General features: G+C 40.2%; 3 protein-coding genes across 4 annotated transcripts; 1 reads left to right on the forward strand and 2 right to left on the reverse strand.

Moving 5' to 3' along the window:
- Positions 1 to 35: 35 nt before the first annotated feature.
- osgep (O-sialoglycoprotein endopeptidase) lies at positions 36 to 8635 on the reverse strand. Of its 2 annotated transcripts, none has more exons than XM_085375684.1 (12): positions 8515 to 8635; positions 5377 to 5505; positions 5161 to 5280; positions 4226 to 4401; positions 3984 to 4079; positions 3831 to 3880; positions 3651 to 3729; positions 3483 to 3548; positions 2709 to 2799; positions 1686 to 1761; positions 960 to 1058; positions 36 to 727 (listed from the first exon to the last, which is right to left on the reverse strand). In XM_085375684.1, exons 2-12 carry the CDS (start codon positions 5489 to 5491, stop codon positions 688 to 690), a joined length of 1008 nt encoding a protein of 335 aa, XP_085231810.1. In that variant the 5' UTR covers positions 5492 to 5505; positions 8515 to 8635; the 3' UTR covers positions 36 to 687. The 2 variants fall into 2 exon arrangements, with proteins under 2 accessions (XP_085231810.1, XP_085231811.1); XM_085375685.1 differs by having other exon boundaries at positions 8511 to 8635.
- A 277-nt stretch (positions 8636 to 8912) lies between these two features.
- Positions 8913 to 12523, forward strand: apex1 (APEX nuclease (multifunctional DNA repair enzyme) 1). The gene is made up of 5 exons (XM_085376148.1): positions 8913 to 8971; positions 10532 to 10650; positions 10761 to 10924; positions 11006 to 11198; positions 11578 to 12523. The coding sequence occupies exons 2-5, from the start codon at positions 10590 to 10592 to the stop codon at positions 12090 to 12092; spliced, it is 933 nt and encodes a 310-aa protein (XP_085232274.1). The 5' UTR covers positions 8913 to 8971; positions 10532 to 10589; the 3' UTR covers positions 12093 to 12523.
- Positions 12524 to 12657: 134 nt separating this feature from the next.
- Positions 12658 to 21131, reverse strand: LOC146614500 (uncharacterized). The gene is made up of 9 exons (XM_085376222.1): positions 20996 to 21131; positions 20011 to 20213; positions 19775 to 19873; positions 19571 to 19663; positions 19146 to 19256; positions 16378 to 16501; positions 15181 to 16282; positions 14909 to 14961; positions 12658 to 13925 (listed from the first exon to the last, which is right to left on the reverse strand). Exons 1-9 carry the CDS (start codon positions 21027 to 21029, stop codon positions 12658 to 12660), a joined length of 3087 nt encoding a protein of 1028 aa, XP_085232348.1. The 5' UTR covers positions 21030 to 21131.
- Positions 21132 to 21466: the final 335 nt, after the last annotated feature.

A 21466-nucleotide genomic window follows, 5' to 3' on the forward strand; every position in this document is an offset into this window, starting at 1 on the left:
AATGAGTAAACTTGAGTGGATCTGTTAATCCTCTTTATTTCAATACAAATTGTCATTTACTGCTGGCAACCTCACAGGGTTGAAAATCTCACTTATTTCATGAGAAACTTTCTGTTGTAACTGTACATAAGAGCACAAATGTGCAAGAAATTATACTAGCAAGTTCTGGGAGAGGGCCTCCACGGGTACATCTCCAGAACCTAAAGTTACAAAGGTGGGAAATTTAAGAAAAGTAAAATTTTTGGTAATACAAAGCTACTCCTTCATACAATCCAACACCGAGCTCTGTGTGTGAGCTGTTTAAATGTTAGTTAGGCACTAAAAATATGAAACCAGCTCCTTTGATATCAAATATCTGTCTGGATAAACCCTTCAAAATGGAAACCTGCAGTCTTCCTGGTTAATAGTCTGCATTTTTTGTTGTTGGTGTGTAAAGGCCTTAACCAGTGAAGCATAGCTCAGGAACTGAACTAATTTACAGTCTGAGCGTTTGAGACATTTTTCATGAAGGACCATGTTACAGCAGTATGTCTCTTGGATGTGTTTGAATAGTTTTTCAAACATGTGATGAGATCAGGTTTTGGATGTACAGAAAAGTATTCATCTGTGGAGCTGCCGTGTTATGTTTGAGGCCCGCTGTACCACGCTAAATGTGTCACAACAGACCACAAAATGATGGTGCTGCAGTCAGTCTCTCCATGTCACCTCCACCTCATCTGTTCTATACCTGCAACAGGAGAGAAACCCATGGTCATTTACTGCAAGCACAGCAATATGAACACAAACACAATACGAATGAATTTTTCCATCCTAGAGTCAGGATTAGCAACTTTTAAACCCAACAGCCACTTTAACTCATACAGACATATAATCGACCTATAATGAGTAAGGAACATAAATGTGATTCTATGGTGGGTTATTACCGTAAATCACAACTGAAAAGGTCTATGAAGCCTTACCTTTGTGTGATCCATGAGTCTTCTAGCTCTGTCACCTGACCAGACCGAAACATCTCCCAGCCGGCCTGAGCGATCATCGCTCCATTGTCAATGCAAAATCTGTGGCAACAAACTGATCTTTGTTATCTGCATCTTTCAGCCAGATCAACATCCTATCACACCAATTGAAAAAGTCACAATGAAGAGCTCCATTGCATGTGTTCACACAAGAACAGCTTCATACATCAGATGTTTTTGTGGCTATGAATGGTACACTTTATAACCAAAAGTATTTGCTCATCTGCCTTCACACACATATGAGATTGAGTGACATCCAACTCTTAATCCACAGGCTTTGCAGTTATAACAGCTTCTGACCTTCTGGTGTGTCTATGGAAATTTTTGACTATGTGGCTCAACAGCCGCTGACCCCATTCTGTGATTATATGTAGCCTACCTCTTTATGTCCGAGTTGCTGTCATTCCCAATCATTTCTACTTTCTTAAAATATCACTAACAGTTGACTGTGGAATCAGCTAGGAAATTTCATGACTGTACGGTACCTGGAATTCACAGAGCTTTGAAAATAACAAACACATTAACTCTTAAAAGTAGGGCGGGTGAGAGTATGCTGTACTCGGTCTTAGGACCAAACTGCTGCTCGTGCGTGTAAAAGTGAAACTAATTCTAGTGAAGTTTCAATGGAAATGAAAGTGAAGGATCTGAGTGTTGGGCAGACTGGGTTACCTTTCATCTGTGGCAAACAGCTTTGCTCCTCTCTCCTTACACATCACTCCCATCATCTCCTGCAGACGCAGATTACCTGTGGTTGGAACATGAGATAAACACATTTCTGAGAGCGTGAACTCATTTCCATTCATAGCAACAGTAAACAGAGAGGAGTTTCAAAAATGGGCTTAGACTTTAAGGGATCCAAGGCATTCCTGGGTGACTGTAACAATAAGTACATAAACAAACAGTAGTTAGAAACAACGAACCTTGGAATCAGTAAGAAGGACTAGATGTTACAGTCCCTGATAAGAATGCATTGCTTTAGATGGAGAGACTCTTGAGGGATGGAAAGGCAGCCCAGAAACTTTGTCAGCAGCACGCATCGTTGTGTGCCTCAACTTTCGGTCTTTTACCCAGGCTAATCTGCCATTTTCCTTCCTTGGTTAGGTTTAGGGATTAGAGATCTGATCTAGCTTATCATTTTAAAATTTGGGACACATCATCAGTAGTGGACCTTGGATTCATCGAGTGATTCGGCCATTATCCTCCTCTGCCCTGTTGGACGTGACCCACCACGTCACGATGCCGAAGAGCGGATTTCGCCTGTAGCACAGATGTGGCTGGGGTCCACTTCCTCCCCGTTGCTAGGGTGGGAGCAGTGCCTCTCACTATGGGGTCGTGGGAGTCCATGAGTGACATCTCAGGCCTCACTTCTGCACATTTAAACTCCTCAACCAGGCTAGGGATAGGCAATGACAGTATCCCATCGCTGTAGAGTATAATAATTAGAATTGCTGAAGTTCATGTAGACAGCTTTACTGCTTGTGGGAAGTCATTTTATTCTGTTGGATTTTACACAGAAGAAAACTGGTGTTCCCGTTTCTTTACAGATAAAATCGAGCCTTACACTCTGATTGCAAAGCATTTCATAACAGTAAAAGTAGCGCACACAAAATGACTGCAAAAACTTAAATGCTTCAGCATATTTGCTTTAATATTTTAGAATAAGCTGCAGCTGATCGTTTCAGATATACTTACAGCCAACGCCCCCGACAATCAGCACTTCCTGGGAGCCACAGTGAGCCATAGCTCTTTCTGTGATCTCCACCAGCATGGAGAACAATGTCTCCTGCAAAGACAGAAGCAATACTAATGGGAAATACTGACATCACTGATGCCAACACACCAATCAGGGCTGCAACAAGTAGTTGATTAACAGAAATTCAAGAGGTAAATATTTTGATAATCCAGTATGCTTTAATCATCTTAAACAATTCAAATAATGTGCTGCTTTCAACTGATCATTTCAGTAATCAAAATGTAATTAATCTATTAGCTAAAACTCTCGTAACTCTCGCTAAAACTAATTGATAAAATAAACTAAAATAAAAAAAGAACAAGCTTTTCAAAAAAGGACTTTATGTTCAAATCAGTGTGTGTGAAAAGCTTGTTCTTTTTTTATTTTAGTTTATTTTATCAATTAAAAAAGTGTGAAACCTCCTCTGTGCCGCTCCTTAAACAAATTGAATCACACTTTTCAGTAAATCACACAATGTACAAAACCTGGTAAACCAGCTGCCAGAAGATGCCAGCTGCTCCTTTTCATTCCAGTTGCACTTGAAATGAGAAGGAGCATTTTTGTTTCAGAATATGTTCTGACAATCTTATAAAGTCAATGAGAAAAACTCCTTTAACGTGTTTTATCAGAGGATAACTACACTGCGACACCAAAGGTAACTGGATCAAATGTTTTCCACGTAACCAAAATATGAACTTTCTGACTTTCGTGTGTATAAAGGCGCTATGCTGTACCTGAAGTGAGAAACACAGGTCTTCTGATGTACACTGACCAGAGCTCAGCATCTTATGAGCAGCGTCCTGTGGAAGGAATATAAATGTAAAGAACGTAAACCAAAAGTAGCCTTGAGATAACTCAATCAATATGACACAACCAACTTTACAGAAGAGCAAAGGACTTACTTCAATGTAGGACAAAATGCCAGAAAAGGACACATCCATGCCCTTTACTGTATATGGCAGCTCCACATACTGACTCCCTCTGGCAATGTGGAGAGAAAGCAAAGTTTAGAATAAACATAAAAAAAATTAAAAGACATAAAGAACACTAAATATTCACAACTATTCAGTGATCTCACTCACTTTTTGGCCATCTGCTCTATGTTGTAGCCTGGACTTGGATCATTGGAAATCTGAGTGTAGAAATCGTTTCATAGATGTATGATTACTTCGATAATCTGTTGCACTAAGTGAAATGCAACTTGATGGTTTCATGTTGAGAAGTATGACACAAACCTTAATAACTCTGGCAAACCTGTCTAAACAGTTGCCGACTGCAATGTCGATGGTCTCCCCAAATATTCGGTACCGCCGCTCTGAATATGCAATAACCTGCACAAAATTCAGGATGAACAAAACTCAAACTGCATTTCTACTTCAAATATACTGCTGTTTAGCTGACAGCTGCTCATCAGAAAATGCAGTGCAGATGTTCTGTGCCAAAAAGCTCTGCATGAGGCTTACAGGGAGGAACCAACCTGTGTATTGCCCCCACTAACATAAAGCACGGTGGGGTTGTTGGCTTTGGTGATAAGTCGTCCCATCTCTATGTGTCCGATACAGTGGTTCACACCGAGCAGCGGCTTTCCCCAAAGCTGTGAAACTGTGCGTGCCACTAGAGCCACCGTCACCAAGGGTGCACCCATACCAGGACCTGAAGGAGAACAACTTATTGGTTTGGTCTTCTACAGACATCAGTCAAGAATCACAGTCCCTTTATTTCAATTCATATCTTAAAGACCTTTTAGTACAATAATATTCCTACAGAGCACTTTGCTCTCAGATTGCAGGCTTAATTTAAGTTCCTAGAGTTTATAAAAATAGAATGGGAGCCAGAGCCTTCAGCTCTCAGACTCCTCAGGGTCTGATTAAACTTACTTTTTGTTATAGTTGATAACTAGGGCTGGATCAGGTGGTTTTGAACCCTCCATTAGTTATGTTCTTAGAGTCTAAAGCTGCTATAGCCCTAAGCTATATTCTCTCTGTCATAGTTAAAAAAAAAACCCAAGATGTAAGATGTAAGTCAGATAAGCATGTGTTTCTTAAAGCAGGCCTTAATAATTGTCATAGTTGTCAAAGGAAGGACAAATAAGAGAAATTTTGACATGATCCATTTTCTTTATAAACTGTGGAGCTTGACAAATGTTCTTTGGCTTGTTTATTAGGAAAAATCCCCTATCTCTTTAAGCTATCCTTTTTCTGACTGGGAGCTCTTCATTAACGAAGGTCTGAACTTTAATGGCACACAGAAATTAGTGACATTTTTGAGTAACTTACAATATAAAACTAACATTTGTTTGTTAACAAACAATCAACTCTCAGTTATTTAAAGTTCACTATGACCCTTATTTGATGAGAACATGTTTGGATAAATTTTTGACAGACATCTGAAAGTTAAAATCTTTTATATTACCTTTGGTGTATGCCACACAGTCGATGTCTGCAGGTTTTAGCCCCGCTTGCTCCAGCGCCTCCTTCAGGACGGTTAGTATGACAGCACGGTGGTGTCTGGCTGTGTCACTTGGCAGGAACCCTGAGATATAAAAAAAAGCATGCAGTCAACTAACAGATTTTCATATAAGCAGTATGTTGGAGTTATCATTAATATCTTAGAGGAACTCTAACTTACCTTGACCCGGAGGTGTAATGTAAGTCCGTCTGGGGTTGGAAAGCACTTCCCCATCCCTGATTATGCCTATGCCGATCTTATTGGCACTGCCCTCAAATCCAATCACTACAGTCATGGCTGCAGAAAAAACTGTTTCAGAAAGAAGGAAGTCATTGTGTTGTTATAGTGTCTTTTCATTTAAACCCTTCATCTCTCTTAGAAGTCTATTACAGGCAAGAAAAAGGCACAATAAAACAAAATCAGATTATACTGGAAATTTTTGGACTAGACATCCACATATCTAAATATGTCTGGTATGGTAACTGCACCGTATCAGATCGCAATACCCTACAACGGATAGTGAGAAAAGATGAGAAGATCATTGGAACCTCTCTTCCCTCCAGCACAGACACTCATCACACCCACTGCATCCACAAAGCCACCAGCATTGTGGAGGACCCCATGCACCCTTCACACACATTCTTTACCCTGCCTGCAGCCTTCTGGCAAGAGGTACCGGAGTATTCGGGCTCTCACTACCAGACTGCAAAAAAGTTTCTTCCCCCAAGCCGTCAGAACACTCATACTGGACTCATCTGCACAATCTCATACACACACCTTCATACAGCAAGTTACTTTTTGCACAACCCACTGTCATTGTTGCCCTTTTCTATTGCACTGTTGTGTCTGCACTGTCTTGTGTCTGTACCGTGCTGTTCTGTCTGGTGTTGCGGTGCTCATGGTTGAAATAACAATCCGGTTGTTCAGTGATGACGCCACGAAGCCTACTTCCGGGTCTAAAGTTGTCTGCGTTTAATATGGCTTTTGTGTTGTTAACATGTTTAATGTTATGTATTTTCTTCTATTTGATCTCAAAAAGCTCCTAAAACAGTCAGTGATCACTGTTGACCTCCCTCGGCTTTTATTACCGCTAATCATTTATTTAAGCTCAGTTTTTAAAACCTTAGGATGTAACTACAGCCCAGCCCATGCAGCAGTATATGAATGACTAACCTCGTATTGTGGATGGATTATCTCAGTTGTTCTCCTGGTTGAAGTTTGGTCCTTTTACAGCATCCTGCCATGCGATTACATTTGTTTCTGACCACCGAGAACACTCACGTTAACTTTTATCGAGTGGAAAAAAAGTTAGCTTGTTTATATTATGCTAACATACCTGTGTCGCTAGCGGTCACGTAGCACACCATTATATACCAGCTAGCCCAACTTCAGTAACCCTACAAACGTCACTGCTGTTTAGTTTTCTGTCTTCATTTATGCTGGAAGTGATAACAGAGCTGTACGTTTTAATTTGTTTCCAAAACCCCGCAGTCAGGACATGCTATATTGTATTTAGATAGAAGCTAGCGAGCTAACTCCCTGCTAACTTCTAACTCCATTAAATGTCATAAATTCCGTTTTCATGGATGCCTGGATGTTAAACTCAATTGTTACGCCTGGTAGAGCAGACACTGATCATTTTATTAAAGATGAAAGACTTTAGACAGTTTTTCAACTCTTAGTAATGCCATAGTGATCGTTTGATATATGGACCTGCAGCGGAGTTTAGACCCAGACACGGCTAGTGACGTCAGACTGAACAACCGGATAGATTGACAGACCACGTGACTTTCACGCATTGCTTTGTGGGTACCCGTGGCAACAAAATCAAAACACTGCATCAAGCGCTAGTATTTCCAGCACCGGTAATCATTAATTCTGCGGTTTTAATCCCTACTTGCATTTTATTTGCCCCAAAAACAGTTATGTACAAAACGGAAAAAAATCAAAGGAGTGAAAGGGTCAGACCCATATGAGCATATAAAGTCGAGCTGCCCAACTTTCATCACGCACATATTTATTATTATATGGTCCTAAGCCTCTTGCCCTATGACAGCTGGGATTGGCTCCAGCACTCCCCGCGACCCTGAAAAGGATAAGCGGTAGCGAATGGATGGATGGATGGATGGTCCTAAGCCACTTGACTTGACTTGACCACAACACAAATACAATCAACACCAAAATTCAAGATTCAAATTATTTAGCAGCAAACATTTTTATGCAGATAACATGTTATTGCGCGCATTTTTTTAACCCTGATAATACACCTTTAACCTACATATTTCCACATTAAACGTTCGGACAATCAATACGTAAACATAACATACGTTAACAACATAACGTATACATAACACTATTTATACCAATTCCATGTGCAATACTCAACTGTATATACATAACACTATTTATTACATATTACTTACGTCTTGTATATTGTACATTATATATATATATATATATATATATATATATATATATATATATATATGTATATGTGTGTTAACCAAGTGGCCGGCATAGTGTACAGGAACATCTGTGCCGAGTATAACCTGGAAGTCCCGAGGTCAAAATGGGAGATGCCCCCAAGGGTGGTGGAGAATGACCGAGCTAAGATCCTGTGGGACTTCCAGATACAGACGGACAAAATGGTGGTGGCTAACCAACCGGACATAGTGGTGGTAGACAAACAGAAGAAGACGGCCGTAGTGATCGATGTAGCGGTTCCGAATGACAGCAATATCAGGAAGAAGGAACACGAGAAGCTGGAGAAATACCAAGGGCTCAGAGAAGAGCTCGAGAGGATGTGGAGGGTGAAGGTAACGGTGGTCCCCGTGGTAATCGGAGCACTAGGTGCGGTGACTCCCAAGCTAGGCGAGTGGCTCCAGCAGATCCCGGGAACAACATCGGAGATCTCTGTCCAGAAGAGCGCAGTCCTGGGAACAGCTAAGATACTGCGCAGGACCCTCAAGCTCCCAGGCCTCTGGTAGAGGACCCGAGCTTGAAGGATAAACCGCCCGCAGGGGCGTGCTGGGTGTTTGTTAATACTGTCCATATGTACATAGCGCTGCAGAACTGTACCCCCCCCCCCCTCCCCCCAGCATGTTTACACTGAGTAGGAGATGCTCTGTATCTCATTGTACAACTGTATAGTGACAATATAGGCATTCTATTCAATTCTATTCTAAAAGAACCAAAGCATAAGCATCCTGATAGCTGTCTAATTAGCTCCTATGCTAACCGCCAGAGAACAGACCGACTTTTTTTTCCAAAAGTAAATTTATGGTGATGCGGTTTTGAAAACAAAATATATTTACCTACTTTTTAAAATTTCCTTCGGTAGGTCACATTAATCTTAATTCATATCGCTTTAACTTTTACGCACGTAAACCTAACTGGCTGGGCTAATTTCTGTAGCTCAGCTCCTCCATAACGAAGCCCAGAGGACCCAAACACTGGTAGGATTGACAGACCATTTTGCCTTAACATTTTCCCTTAACATAAGACAACGTAAAAACAGAGCCTTACTTAACTAACATGCCACGGTAATAAACTGTGTACATTACAGCAGCAAGTACGTATTTATTTTTCAAGAAGACATACAAATGTGGAATTTTTCTCGGTAATTTTCAGGCATGTGTTTAGACAGTCAGTAGTTCAGCAAAGCACGTGGACAGAAGTCTTAGCTGTGCTGTGGCGCGTGTGTTGTGTGTGTTTGGGGGGGAGTGCCTGGGAAGCAGCAGTTGTCTGGGCTTTACATCCTGTTGTGAAAGTGCAAGTAAGGTTATTTGCATGTCTTTTCACCGAAACGTGTTTGAAATGAAGACGCTAATTATTCTCAGCGCATTTGCATTCGTTGATAATCAGATAAGCTCGGAGGAAAGCTTGTTAGCTGGCTGCTTATTCTCCATTCATTCTCGGCGTAGGCCGCATGCTTTCTTTGTCAGAGAGAAAAGGCTAGCGGTAGCACAGTCTGCTTTTAGCTAAACTTGTTGTTTAACATGGCAAACTTCCTAATAGCTCATTCTGTTGCTGTTAAATTATATGCATGCATTAATTTTACATCAGCTGGTCGCCAATTTCTACAATGTGTTGAATTTAAAGCACTCAACCAGAGACTTGCACTGAAATAAAAGCTCATCTCGCTTCCGCTTTGTCAGAAAATGTGATTAGGATGTAAATAGTCACATTGAAGTCGGCCATTGTAAGTCTAATTCTCGGCATACAGACAGAGAGAACTAGAAAAACTTACTGTACGTATTTATTGCTCCTCTGCACTGTGTTTATGTTCGCTTATTTTCGTTTTACGTATGTTTATGCGATAGAAGGACTTAATTTTATCCAAATTGTTAACTGTCAAACATAAACATTGATATCAGCAGCATCTGTCCAGTATTAGTTACTTTTATTAATAATACATTTCAGATGTAGTTAAGACGCTCCGCAAGGTTCTGAATGTATCCCTGAGCATCTTTGAATATAATAACATAAGTCAGCAACTGCCGATCATACTGGTGAAATTTCTTCAAGACGTCTCTGGTGTACCTGCTACCTTTACAGTGTTGAAACCTTTTCCATTTCCTTCTATTGTTTTTTTTCTTTAATTTCCGTTTCTAGTTTGTTGGCCTTAATCATGTTTACAGCTCTGTATTCAGCCAAACAACCTATATAAATGCTCTGCTAAATCAATCTAGTTTTAATTTATTTGAATTAAAACTTGAACTAACGCTGATTTTCTGAATTTGTCTTGATTCAGAAAAGAGCTGGTTGCAATTATCCAGAACACAGGATGATCAAATCAAATCAAAATCAAATCAAATCAAATCACTTTTATTGTCACATCACATGTGCAGGTACATTGGTACAGCACATGTGAGTGAAATTCTTGTGTGCGAGCTTCACAAGCAACAGAGTTGTGCAAAATACAATAATGTAAACAAGCAAAATACAAGAATGGCTACATCTGAAACTAATAAATATATGTACAATATATAATAGTATATGCATTTCTGGATGTGTATACTAAATATTTTTCTACGTGTGTGTGTGTGTGTGTGTGTGTGTGTGTACATTTTACAAATTAAATAGAGTAAACAATAAATAAAATATATAAAAATATACAGAGTTGATTGTTTCAGACTGCTGTGGCTTACATTTTAAAACGCTGATTACGTGTACACAAAGACATAAAAGTGGAAACGCAACAAATCCTCAATGTTGAGATTGTTTTCTATTATGTATGAGATTCCTTCCTGTGTGTCCTGCATACTGGTGCAGCATTTGACCTTTGTGCACTGAACAGATGCATTACTTAAATGGTTCTTGTTGTGTTTTTCAGCGGTGCCTGTGGTGTTGTGTGTCTGCGAGGTGTGCTTGCCGTCCGAGTGAGTTCAAGTATGAAGAGGGGCAAGAAGGCAGAAGAGGCAGCTGCGGAAGGAGAAAATGACACAGCCTCTGGTACTACCAGCATGCCCTGATGAACTGAAATGGATTTTTCCTTTACTATAGATAGATTTTCCAACATCATCTATTATCCAACCCTGTGCTATTTGTCTTTCATTTCACAGCTCCTTCAAAGAAAGCAAAGGCAGCCAAGGAACCAGAGGCTCCGATACTGTATGATGACCCTCCTGACAAAATGACCAGCAAAGACGGACGCAACGCAAACATGAAGATCACGTCGTGGAATGTGGATGGGCTGAGGGCCTGGGTTAAAAAGAAGGGCCTGGATGTGAGTTTGCTGTCTGGAGAAGCATTAATTAGCTAGTTTTGAGACTGACTGATACTAACAAGCACATTTGTCTTTTCCCAGTGGGTGCGAGAGGAGGATCCAGACATTTTATGCCTACAGGAGACAAAGTGTGCAGAGAAAGCCCTCCCTGCTGAAATCACCTCAATGCCTGAGTACCCTCACAAGTATTGGGCTGCATCAGGTGACAAGGAGGGTTACAGTGGGGTGGCTATGCTCTGCAAGACTGAACCCATCAAAGTGACCTATGGAATTGGTAAGGGGGAACTTTGTGTTCTGCTTAGTTATTTATGGTGCCTAGAAATGGCAAAAAAAACATGTACAGCAACATTTTAAAGATGTGTAATCTTCTATGTTTGAAGTAAATGATTATTTTAAATTATTAGTGGATAACAGCAAATAGGGACTGTTTAGCATGAAGCCCCATTGGTAGTTTAGAAGGTCCTCCCATAATGAGCACATTGTGTGATTACCAGATTCCTGCTCTTGAAAAACTAATGTTTTTGCCTTATCAGTATAAAATTTTAGATGAAACCAACAGAGACATTTTTAGTATGCTTTACCAACACATTAAACCTATACAAACAGTTTAAGTACTGGTGAAGCAACTGACTTAATTTTGACTAATATTCTAGGCAAAGAAGAGCACGATAAGGAGGGCCGTGTCATCACTGCCGAGTTTCCCAGCTTCTACCTGGTGACGGCATATGTGCCAAACGCTAGCAGAGGCCTTGTTCGCCTTGATTACCGCAAAACCTGGGACGTGGACTTCCGGGCGTACCTGAGTGAGCTGGACATGCAGAAGCCCCTGGTGCTGTGTGGAGATCTCAACGTTGCTCACCAGGAGATCGATCTGAAGAACCCCAAGGGGAACAAGAAAAATGCCGGCTTCACCCCCGAGGAGCGCGAAGGCTTCAGCCAGCTACTGGCGGCAGGTTTTGTCGACAGCTTCCGCGAGCTCTACCCCAAGCAGACCAACGCCTACACCTTCTGGACCTACATGATGAATGCCCGCTCAAAGAACGTGGGCTGGAGGCTCGACTACTTTGTGCTGTCATCCTCTCTGTTGCCGGGCTTGTGCGACAGCAAGATCCGCAACAAAGCGATGGGGAGCGACCACTGCCCTATCACTCTGCACATAGCTGTGTAAGTTCACTCTGAGTTCAACAGGCTTTGCATAACCTTCAGTCTGTTCATACGTCTGTTTCAACTTGTATAATCCGGTCACTCTGAGGTGTCTTCTCTATGTGCTGCTCAAACTCACTCTTACAGTAAAATCAGCGTTTCATCTTGGTAGTTTAGGACATACTTTCTTGTACTTTTCCCCCCCTCTCTACATAAAATGTCCTTCCTTCCTGTAACTGAATTCTGTCCCTAAATGAGATCCAAATTTCTTTTGACAATTTTATAACAAATGCAACACTAAATAATCAAAATGTGTAAGCTAATTTTCAGGAACTGCCAGATATTTGTTACTGTGTAAAATGAATCAACTGCTGTTAAAAGAAAATAACGTGTCTTGTTGTAAACATTTTTTTCCCCAAACCTTGGTTAAAGTTTCTGTTGCCACACTTACCAATAAAAGACTGAATTTCTATAGTACCTTGTTACTTTTATTATTTGAGGAATTCAAGCCAAGATGACAAACAAACTTCTAGTCAGTGTGTTTTACCTGCAACACAATTCAAATGCAGTCAATACAATGAAAATCATTTCTATGGAAACTTCATGACGTGTGTCCTCTGATGCATTTTCAGATTATAAGACTGCCTGAAACCCTTCCCACATTCTCCGCAGACATAAGGTTTCTCCCCTGAATGTGTTCGCTGGTGTCTTTTCAGGCGGTTGGCACTCAGGAAGCTCTTGTCACACTCGTTGCAGGCGTATGGTCGGACTCCGGTGTGGTAACGCAGATGGATAGTAAGGTAGCAAGACTGAGTGAACTTCTTGCCACAGTGGGGACACTGGAAGGGCTTGTGGCCTGTATGGAATCGTTCGTGCTTCAAAAGCTCTGCGTGGGAGAAGAAACCCTTCCCACAATCAGAGCAGAGATACGGCCTCTCACCTGAATGCGTCAGCTCGTGTCTGACAAGTGTTGCCTTGTACACAAAACTCTTGTCACACTGTGAGCAGCTGAAAACGTTTTCTCTGGTGTGGCAGCGCTCGTGTTTCTTCATGTTGCGTTCTCTCTTGAAGCTCTTGCCGCAGAAAGAACACATGAATGGCATTTCCTTGGAGTGGATCTTCATGTGGCTCAGAAGACCTCCCTTGTAGAGGAAGCCCTTGCCACACTGTGTGCACATGTGTGGCCGTTCTTTCTGATGAATACGCTGGTGTGCAGTAAGAGCTGCTCGGTAGGCAAAGCTCTTTCCACAGTTGCAGGTATGGACTCGTTCCTCCTGGTGAGTCTGGAGATGCCTGTTGAGGTAGCTGGCACAGCTGAAACTCAAATCACAGCGAGGACATTTGTAAGAATCCTCTGACTTGCCAGCATCCAGGCTGTGGGTCTTTAGGTGCCTCACCAGTGCTGACTTCCAGGTAAACGCGCGCCCACAATCTGAACACAGGTACTCCCCATTTTCCATGTGGGTGCTCTTGTGCTCTTTCTGAGCAGCCAGGGACTTGAAGACTTCCCCGCAGATCACACACTCGTACTGGCGTCCCAAGGTATGTGTCTGCTTGTGCCTCTCCAGCGACTGTTTGAAAGAGAAATGGCGCCCGCACTGGGAGCACGAGAAGGGCTGCTCACCTGTGTGGATGCGCCGATGGGCTTTTAGTGAGGAAAGGAACCTGAAGCTTTTCTCGCAGTCTGCACAACTAAAATTTCCCTCTTCATCTGTGAGTGCCTGAAGAACTGACTTGTCCTCAGTGATCTCAATGGAGTGAACGTCATAGATGTGCTGCTGATCCTGTGCTTGTTCTGAGTGATGGAAGGAGCACTCAGGACAGGAGAAAGCAGCCGATGAGCTGTCTGCTGCAGAACCTGACAAAATGATCATAAATGAGAGTAAAAAAAAACAAAACATACTAAAAATAAAACAAAATCAATGTTGGATAAATTGTTATAACTTTTGTGTTTTAACAGTTACATGCTTTTATATTTTTGTTGTTTAATAAGGTACTTCAGGCTTATTTTCACTGCTATGCACTATAAGAGGCCACAGATACGCCTAGCCGGTGACCCTAAATGCTATTTGACAGTTATATAAAGCATATTGAGGTGACTTGTTTTGAACAGCTCTATATAAATAACCCTTGAGTTAAAGTAAATCGAATGACATGATTCAAAGGTGACGAAGCTTCATTAGATATGTCATAATATAATACTTATACTAAAAAAAGTTGACTTTGAGGGGGTCAGGTGGAATTCAAAGTAATTCAATTTTTTTTCTAGCATTAACAAACTAAGCTCTCCTGTTTCCAAGTAGTTCATTATGTGGCAGCCTGACTTCGCACTGGCTTCATCAATCCTACCTTCATGTACAGTTTTTAAAATTAATTTAAGACTGTACCGATAACTATACACAGCAGGAATATTGACCAGGACAAGGTGAACTGGTTGTTCCACAGTTGAGGATAAACCTCCAGATGACCTTGCTTTTGCTGTCAGATCCCCTGTGCCATGAAATCACCTGCCCAATGAGCCAATCCTAACAGAATCAGTGACCTCCTTGATCACTTCTCATGCACACCCTTGTAGATTTGCGTTTATGTGATTTTTATTTTATGATCGCCCTTTCTTTTACTATTTCAATTTCTTAATGGATTTTTTTATTCCTTTATTAGTGTGCTTGCGTTTTTAATAAAGTTATAATTTCTACATCTATCAATACTTTGACATTTATAATATTATATAAATATTATAAATAAACTTTCTATTCAATCTTATTTATGAATTGTTCTCTCTGGGATTTTGTATTAATGGTGCAAAGATTCAGTAACTCCAAAATGCTAAAGAACACTTGCTCTCATTAGCATCCTTCGACGAGACCACAGGTGACCCATATGAGTGTTCTGCACTGTAAAAGAAAAGAAAAGAGACATTAATCAAAAATTATTTTAATCAGCCTCTTTCCCATTATTTTTATACTCAATCATATGTACAACTACACTTGTAATAAAAAGTGTAAGCAAAACAGGATGTTATGTTTCAGAGAGCATGCATCATGCCACCACAACAAAATCAGGAACTAGCTAAACCATATCTAAAACATGACGCATCAAAAGCAAGTTTTTACCAGCTTAAAGGCAAAGGCTTCAGTGGAGGAGGGTTTGCACTCGTGATCTCTTTCCTGCTTTTAGTCATCATTTGCTTCTGTAAATTTATCAGCTGGATCTTCATGGTTGGTCTGCGTTTGCGCCCACTTGTACGGACCTTGACTGGAGTAATGACATCATTGTCAGGTTCAGAGATGAGACCCTGAGGCTCTCTGCCCTTATGTTGCTCACCGTCTGGGCTGCAGTTATCATCTGCCTGCACCTGGCACTGCAGTTCAGAGAGTTCAACATTAGCCTCACTGATGTTGGCCTCGGCCATCGCAAAGTCTTTCCCATCTTCACAGCGGTCTGTAGGCACGTCTGCAGTCTGCCCATCAGTGTGAGTTTTTAGATGCCTCGCAAGCGACAGCTCCCAGTTAAATGTCTTGTTGCACTGCTGGCAGGTGTAAACGTAGTCTTTCATGTGCGTTTGCTTGTGCTCAGTGCGTGCTGACAGGGAGTTGAAGATCTTTCCGCAGATGAGGCAGTTATACTTGCGCCCAGTTTTGTGTGTGTGCCGGTGTCTGTCGAGGGACTGCCTGAAGGAGAAGCAGCGGCCACAGTCGCTGCAACGATGAGGGCGCTCCCCGGTGTGGATGACTCTGTGGGCAATTAGTGAAGACGCAAACTTGAATTTCTTTTCGCAGTCAGGGCAGTCATGCGGCCCCGCAGGCATTACAGGCTGAGGGGATGCCGAGTCAACCATGTTCACTTCTGAATGGGCGTTTGATTTTTCTTGTCTTTCTTTCTCATCTGCTTCACCTGACCCCTCTTCCTTGGCTCTCTCTTCAGCAAATGTGACCAATGAATCTTCAGCCACTGCATTAGCACCTCTTCCTTCAAAGCAGTGTTCTCCCATCAGCACTTCAATATCAGTGCTTGGACCCAATTCAACCTCTGCATAATCAGTCACTGCGATTATTTCAACTGCAATGTCATCCACAAATGTCACAGTGTGTGCGTCTTCACCGGTACCCTGTGGTGGATCTGACTCGTTGGCCTGTTCTATACATTTTGATCCTCTGCTGGGGAGGACTGCAGAGAGTGAGGAAACGATGCTGTCGCCCATACTTGAAGGTGGAACTGCACAAACGGAATGAGGTAGATTCATGAGTTACTTCCACTGGTTTGCACAAAAATGTAAAATACAATTGATGCGATTGCAAGAAGTGACTAACCATGTTGCTCTAAATGCGCAAGGTTTTTGTGGTGTTGGAGCAGATTTTTCAGATCTGCAGGTTCACAGACTGCATGAACACAATCCTCCAATGCAGAGGATTCAGCTCTGAGCCAGGACACAGTCTGTGGTAAAGGTAATAAATATGCAGTATACTTGAATTAATTACCTAAACACAGGTTTGAACTTCAAAAATAGCTTAAAAACAACCTGAACCATTGGTATTATCAAGTAAAATGTGCCTTTACTGTAGTTCAGGCATTATTAGTACAAGTGATTAAATAAATGAAAAGGCCTAAATCCTCAGAAGTGCAGACAGTTACCAGTTCCTAAACAGTGTTACTAATGCACGTGGCATTATTAGCAGTGACATAATGTAGTTCGTATTAATCATAAACTTTATCTTTTTCCATATGTCATAACAGGTGACACTACAATAAGTAGGTTTTAAAATATTAGGTCACAGCTTTCATTTAAGAGCATTAATTTGTTACGTGTTGATTCGACCTTTTGCAGTTTTCTACACATCTATAATACAGACCCATACAGGATCCTAAAATTACAACAGGTGTAAGATTCATCACTGGTTTAGGACTAAGAATGCAGAAGCATTTTAATAATAATACTATTATTATTATTATTATTATTATTCATAATATATATTATTATTATAATATATTTTTAATAAAAATACATTTTTAACTTATTTTGACTCATTTAACATATAATTTATTAGCAGTAATTTCTTGTGTCATTGGGCTTGAAACTTTACTAAAACTGACTGCTCAGAGTAAAATATGCTGACACAGTGAAAGCTAAACAAAGACACCGAGTTAGACAAATACAAGGATACAAGGAGCTCTTATCCATTTACCTTTAAGAGTTAGACAAAAAACACATTTTGTGAACTGATGAGCATGAGCATATAGTGCAAAGACTACTGGAATAAATGCTACATGGACAGAAAGTTGTAGGTTTTCAACCAGTTTTGTTGTTTGGATTTTATGTACATAACCTTTTTATTGTTATTGTATATTAAAAAATCTTTTAAAAAATCTTTTAAAAAAATCTGAAGCCAGATGGCATAAATATATCCTGGGTATACCGAACTTGCTTCATAGTACAGGGCCAATGACTCTCTGCCTGACTGAGGCTTCAGCAATTTTCCCAGCAACTATCATCAACCTCGAGCAACCAAACACAACCAGTCAGGAACTAGTGATGGGATTTTAGGCTCTTTTTGAAGAACCGGCTCTTTCGGCTCGGCTCACTAAAAAAGAGCCGGCTCTTTCACAAAAAGAATTACTAATGTAAAAGAAAAAAAAAAGTGGTTTTATTTATATATAAATATATACAGTGATCCCTAGAGACAAAGCACATACAAACTCCAAAAATCACATACAAACTCCAAAACACATTTCTAGCATTAACTGAACTTCCAAACCAGAGCTACCTAGATCACTTAAATTACACAATTGAAAGCACATGTGTATTGTGTGTGTGTATTTATACACAAGCACTCATATATGTTCAAATAATTGAAAAAAAAAAAAGTTCATTTACCTGTTACTACCACACACCAAATCCGGTTGTTGGTACTTGCTGGCTTGTGTAGCCACTAGGTAACAAAAGCTCAACACTGCGCCCAGCATCCTGGAGCACTTCTGTTGTGTTTTGTACGTGTTTTGGAGTTTTTATGTGCTTTGTCTCTAGGGGCCACTGTAAATATACTTTTATTTATTCACTCCACATAAAATGTAATAAATAAATCATATAATACAAAAACCAACTATTTACATTTCAACTTTTAACTATTTAAATTTTCAGCTTTTTCCTTTTAAACAAATTTAAAGTGAAACAACACAAAACACTGCAAACCACAACACAATTAAATATAAATTAAAATACGAAAACAAAAAGAAGATGCACATTCTCTGTCATATGGGCCTGCATGAATAAACTTTCTGAATCCTTTATCATCCGCAAATGAAAATAGTTGTAGATGATTACTATACCTTTCTAATGTGACGCTGTTGTCCCTGGCTCTCTTTCCCTCCCGCTCTGTTCCTGTGCTACTGAGAGTGTAACTACTGCCCCTCCCCCCTCTTCCCAGCGCAAAGCACAAGGCTCGCGTGCGGAGTGAAGCGGAAAAAAAGTGCGAGAGAGAGGGTGAGAGAAAGAAAAAAAAAAAAACCCACGACTCCTAATAAGGTGCCGGCTCGCGTCGTTCACTTCAAAGAGTCGGCTCTAAGAGCCGTTTCGTTCGCGACCGACACATCACTATCAGGAACACTCATTTTTCGCTCATGACCAGTGGCTACAAGATGATTGTGGACTGGTCTTTAGGCCTGAGTGACTGGGGCCTTATTCACTTGATCCTACATTGTCACCATGATTGTCCAAAATGGCAGACAACTTAATGTCACATCTCTATAAAATCTCAATACATCACTATCACCATGACTGTAATAATAAACACAAAGTAGAATTGCCAACTTTCTGACATCAAAGACTCAAATTACTGAAGCTTAATATATGCTGTATTAAACTGCATTAAACTTAAGAGCTGTACCAAATAGCTGTAAACATACAATTAATTGGGGTGGGGTCTTTTTGGTAATTTTGTGGGAAACCTCCATATAACACTTCCTTTATATTACCACATCAGTATTTGTACAATGATCCTATATAGTGACTCACTAAATCATAGTGATTTATTGAACAAATTTTATTGTTACACACTGTATTTATCAGTACAACACCTCTCACCTGCTCAACGTCAGGAACAGGCAGCAGTTGAGCCAGTCGACAGTAGAACTCCCAAAACAGCGTCTGCAGATCACGGTCATACTGAGATCCAAACTCTGCAGGAAAGACTTCCTGTGATAAAAGCAATGTTACTGGAACCCAAATAAAAACCACACCCAGACACTGCAGCAGTGTAATATATTATTTTAACATTTTAACCCCTAAAAATAATACATTTTGGATATTTTGTTTCTGTCATCATTATTATCTTTTATGGCATTTTCATTCATGCATTCTTAATTACAGTAAACAATAAAGAACATGGTGTATTGTAGCTTGATAACAATAATGACAACAGAAATCTGCTTCATATGAAATTTACTGTCACTACAAATAACACAATTGGGTGCATTTGGTTTAACGGGTTGTAAATTATGCTGCCTCACCGTGAAAAAGTCTTGTCTCTCTTCAGGGTCTTTGAGGAGAGTCTGAATCAACTCAAGAAAGGTAACTGTAACATCCTCTTTTGAGGCTTCTGTCTGCAACACATGTATAAAAATTATGTTCCTCATAAAGCCATGACTAAGCGGATTAAGGGTCAAACACAGGTGTGCTGAATATGAAAACTTAATCTGTGTATAAACACTCACATCTACCAGGGTGGTGTGCGACGATTTAACCTTGTCCAGGTAACGCATGATAAACTCAGGTTTCACAAGGTCTTCATTTCGACACAATTCAAGAATATACTGTTTAAGGGGAAGAAAAAAAGTAGAAAAGCCCTTTGTTCACAGCACAGTTTACTAGTCATGTAGTTTATCTGCATCCATGAGGGTGATGAGCCTAAAGCCTTATTTTTTTTAAAATAACTATCATTAGTACTCACTCTAGCTCTTAACCCTAGGTTCAGTTGAGTCCTGTATTTGCACATTAGCAGCTCAGGGACCATATCCACCACCAATGAGACAAACTCTGCCACCTTCCAGTAGTTCATCACGTCCTGTTTCTTTAGCACCTGCCACATTGACGCTGTCATAAGCTGCAAAGGAGATACCAGAAGGCGCAGTGATGCCAGAGGTAATGAGTCACCTGTAAAGAAAAAGAAACCACTGAAATCTGTACTTCCATTTATGCTTAACCAAAAGCCCATCGTTTCAGACTATCCAGTTTTTTTGTTGTTTTTAAAAAAAAAGGTTGCATGCCCTGTAAAATTTAATTAATAACAATGAAATGTAATTATGCAAATAATTTACATCTTATATTTAATTGAGAATAGGACAAAAATTGTATATAGACACCATATTGGAAAATCACATTAGCTTGTGATGTTAACGATTACATTACACCAAAATATATATATGATTTTGGGATGTAAACTTTAAGTTATCATTTACAGTTACTTCCGAGACATTATGTGATTTTTTTGTATTGAATAATAAAAAACGGTATAATCAATAAAACAAATATGGTGTTAGACAATAATATTCTGTAGTTCACAGTGAGCAAAAGCGTTTTCGTTCATTACCTACTGGAGCTTTTTGTTTTTGAATGCAACCTCCAAGTGAATGTTCAACAACAACAATGTTTCTCAAACTCCGTTACCTTCATTTCCCCCATGTTTGCTACCTAGTCTGTACATTCAGCATTCACGTTCATAAGACATGCTGTAAAATTATTTGTCAAGGTAACCTTAGCACACAGGAATAAGACAATAAGCTAGCATACAGAGCTAATTTCAAAGGTATGTTGTATACTTAAGCTAATTTTGCTAGGAACGAATCCCTAAATGTCTGCGTTAACCCAACTGTGACCTGCTCCTAATTGTTTAGAAAATGTGTTTTAGTGTGTTAAGTGTTCCTCCACAAACCGACCTCTGGAGGTGGCCATTAAAACCCCTGAATCCATCTTCTTCTCGGATCGGTGCTGAAAAGTTTGATTAGCTGCTATTAGCTGTTAGCCTGACAACTACCCACACAGCCAGAGGAAGACACAGCTCTGAACGCGGTCGTTATCCAACTGGAAGCTCTTTTCTAAATTAAGCGAGCTGCTAGAGGAAAAACGTATGAATATTAAAAACACACATATTTACATCATACATGTTGCATTTTTGTTGCTAAGGGCTTCTTCTTCTTTATATATGTATTTTTTTTTACGTTACGTTACATTCTTCGTCTTGTTACCGCCATCTGCTGGAGATTCTTTGTATAACGTCCCATGTTCCCCCAAATAAACTTATTTTGCCCCCCACCCCCTTGTTGTTGTTGTTTTTTTACAAATAACACTGATGACAAATTATTATATTTCTAAACTTAATATTTTCATACACATAATTTAGACCTCAT

The sequence above is a fragment of the Diplotaxodon limnothrissa genome, linkage group LG17 (assembly GCF_057381915.1).
Source record: "Diplotaxodon limnothrissa isolate DT_005_m linkage group LG17, D_limnothrissa_male_GT1.1, whole genome shotgun sequence".
NCBI lineage: Eukaryota > Metazoa > Chordata > Actinopteri > Cichliformes > Cichlidae > Diplotaxodon > Diplotaxodon limnothrissa.

What these genes read in the sequence shown, in the direction of transcription:
- osgep (XM_085375684.1), bottom strand. Translation starts at nt 5,491, where the DNA reads ATGACTGTAGTGATTGGATTTGAGGGCAGTGCCAATAAGATCGGCATA. An exon ending in GGTTTGCCAGAGTTATTAAG is followed by an intron (nt 3,881 to 3,983) that starts GTTTGTGTCATA and finishes TTCTACACTCAG; the next exon opens with ATTTCCAATGATCCAAGTCC. An exon ending in GATTGTCGGGGGCGTTGGCT is followed by an intron (nt 1,762 to 2,708) that starts GTAAGTATATCT and finishes TTCCAACCACAG; the next exon opens with GTAATCTGCGTCTGCAGGAG.
- LOC146614500 (XM_085376222.1), bottom strand. Translation starts at nt 21,029, where the DNA reads ATGGATTCAGGGGTTTTAATGGCCACCTCCAGAG. An exon ending in CTGTTCCTGACGTTGAGCAG is followed by an intron (nt 16,502 to 19,145) that starts GTGAGAGGTGTT and finishes CCTTTACCACAG; the next exon opens with ACTGTGTCCTGGCTCAGAGC. An exon ending in TGCGCATTTAGAGCAACATG is followed by an intron (nt 16,283 to 16,377) that starts GTTAGTCACTTC and finishes CCGTTTGTGCAG; the next exon opens with TTCCACCTTCAAGTATGGGC.
- apex1 (XM_085376148.1), top strand. Translation starts at nt 10,590, where the DNA reads ATGAAGAGGGGCAAGAAGGCAGAAGAGGCAGCTGCGGAAGGAGAAAAT. An exon ending in AGAAAATGACACAGCCTCTG is followed by an intron (nt 10,651 to 10,760) that starts GTACTACCAGCA and finishes TTCATTTCACAG; the next exon opens with CTCCTTCAAAGAAAGCAAAG. An exon ending in TTAAAAAGAAGGGCCTGGAT is followed by an intron (nt 10,925 to 11,005) that starts GTGAGTTTGCTG and finishes GTCTTTTCCCAG; the next exon opens with TGGGTGCGAGAGGAGGATCC.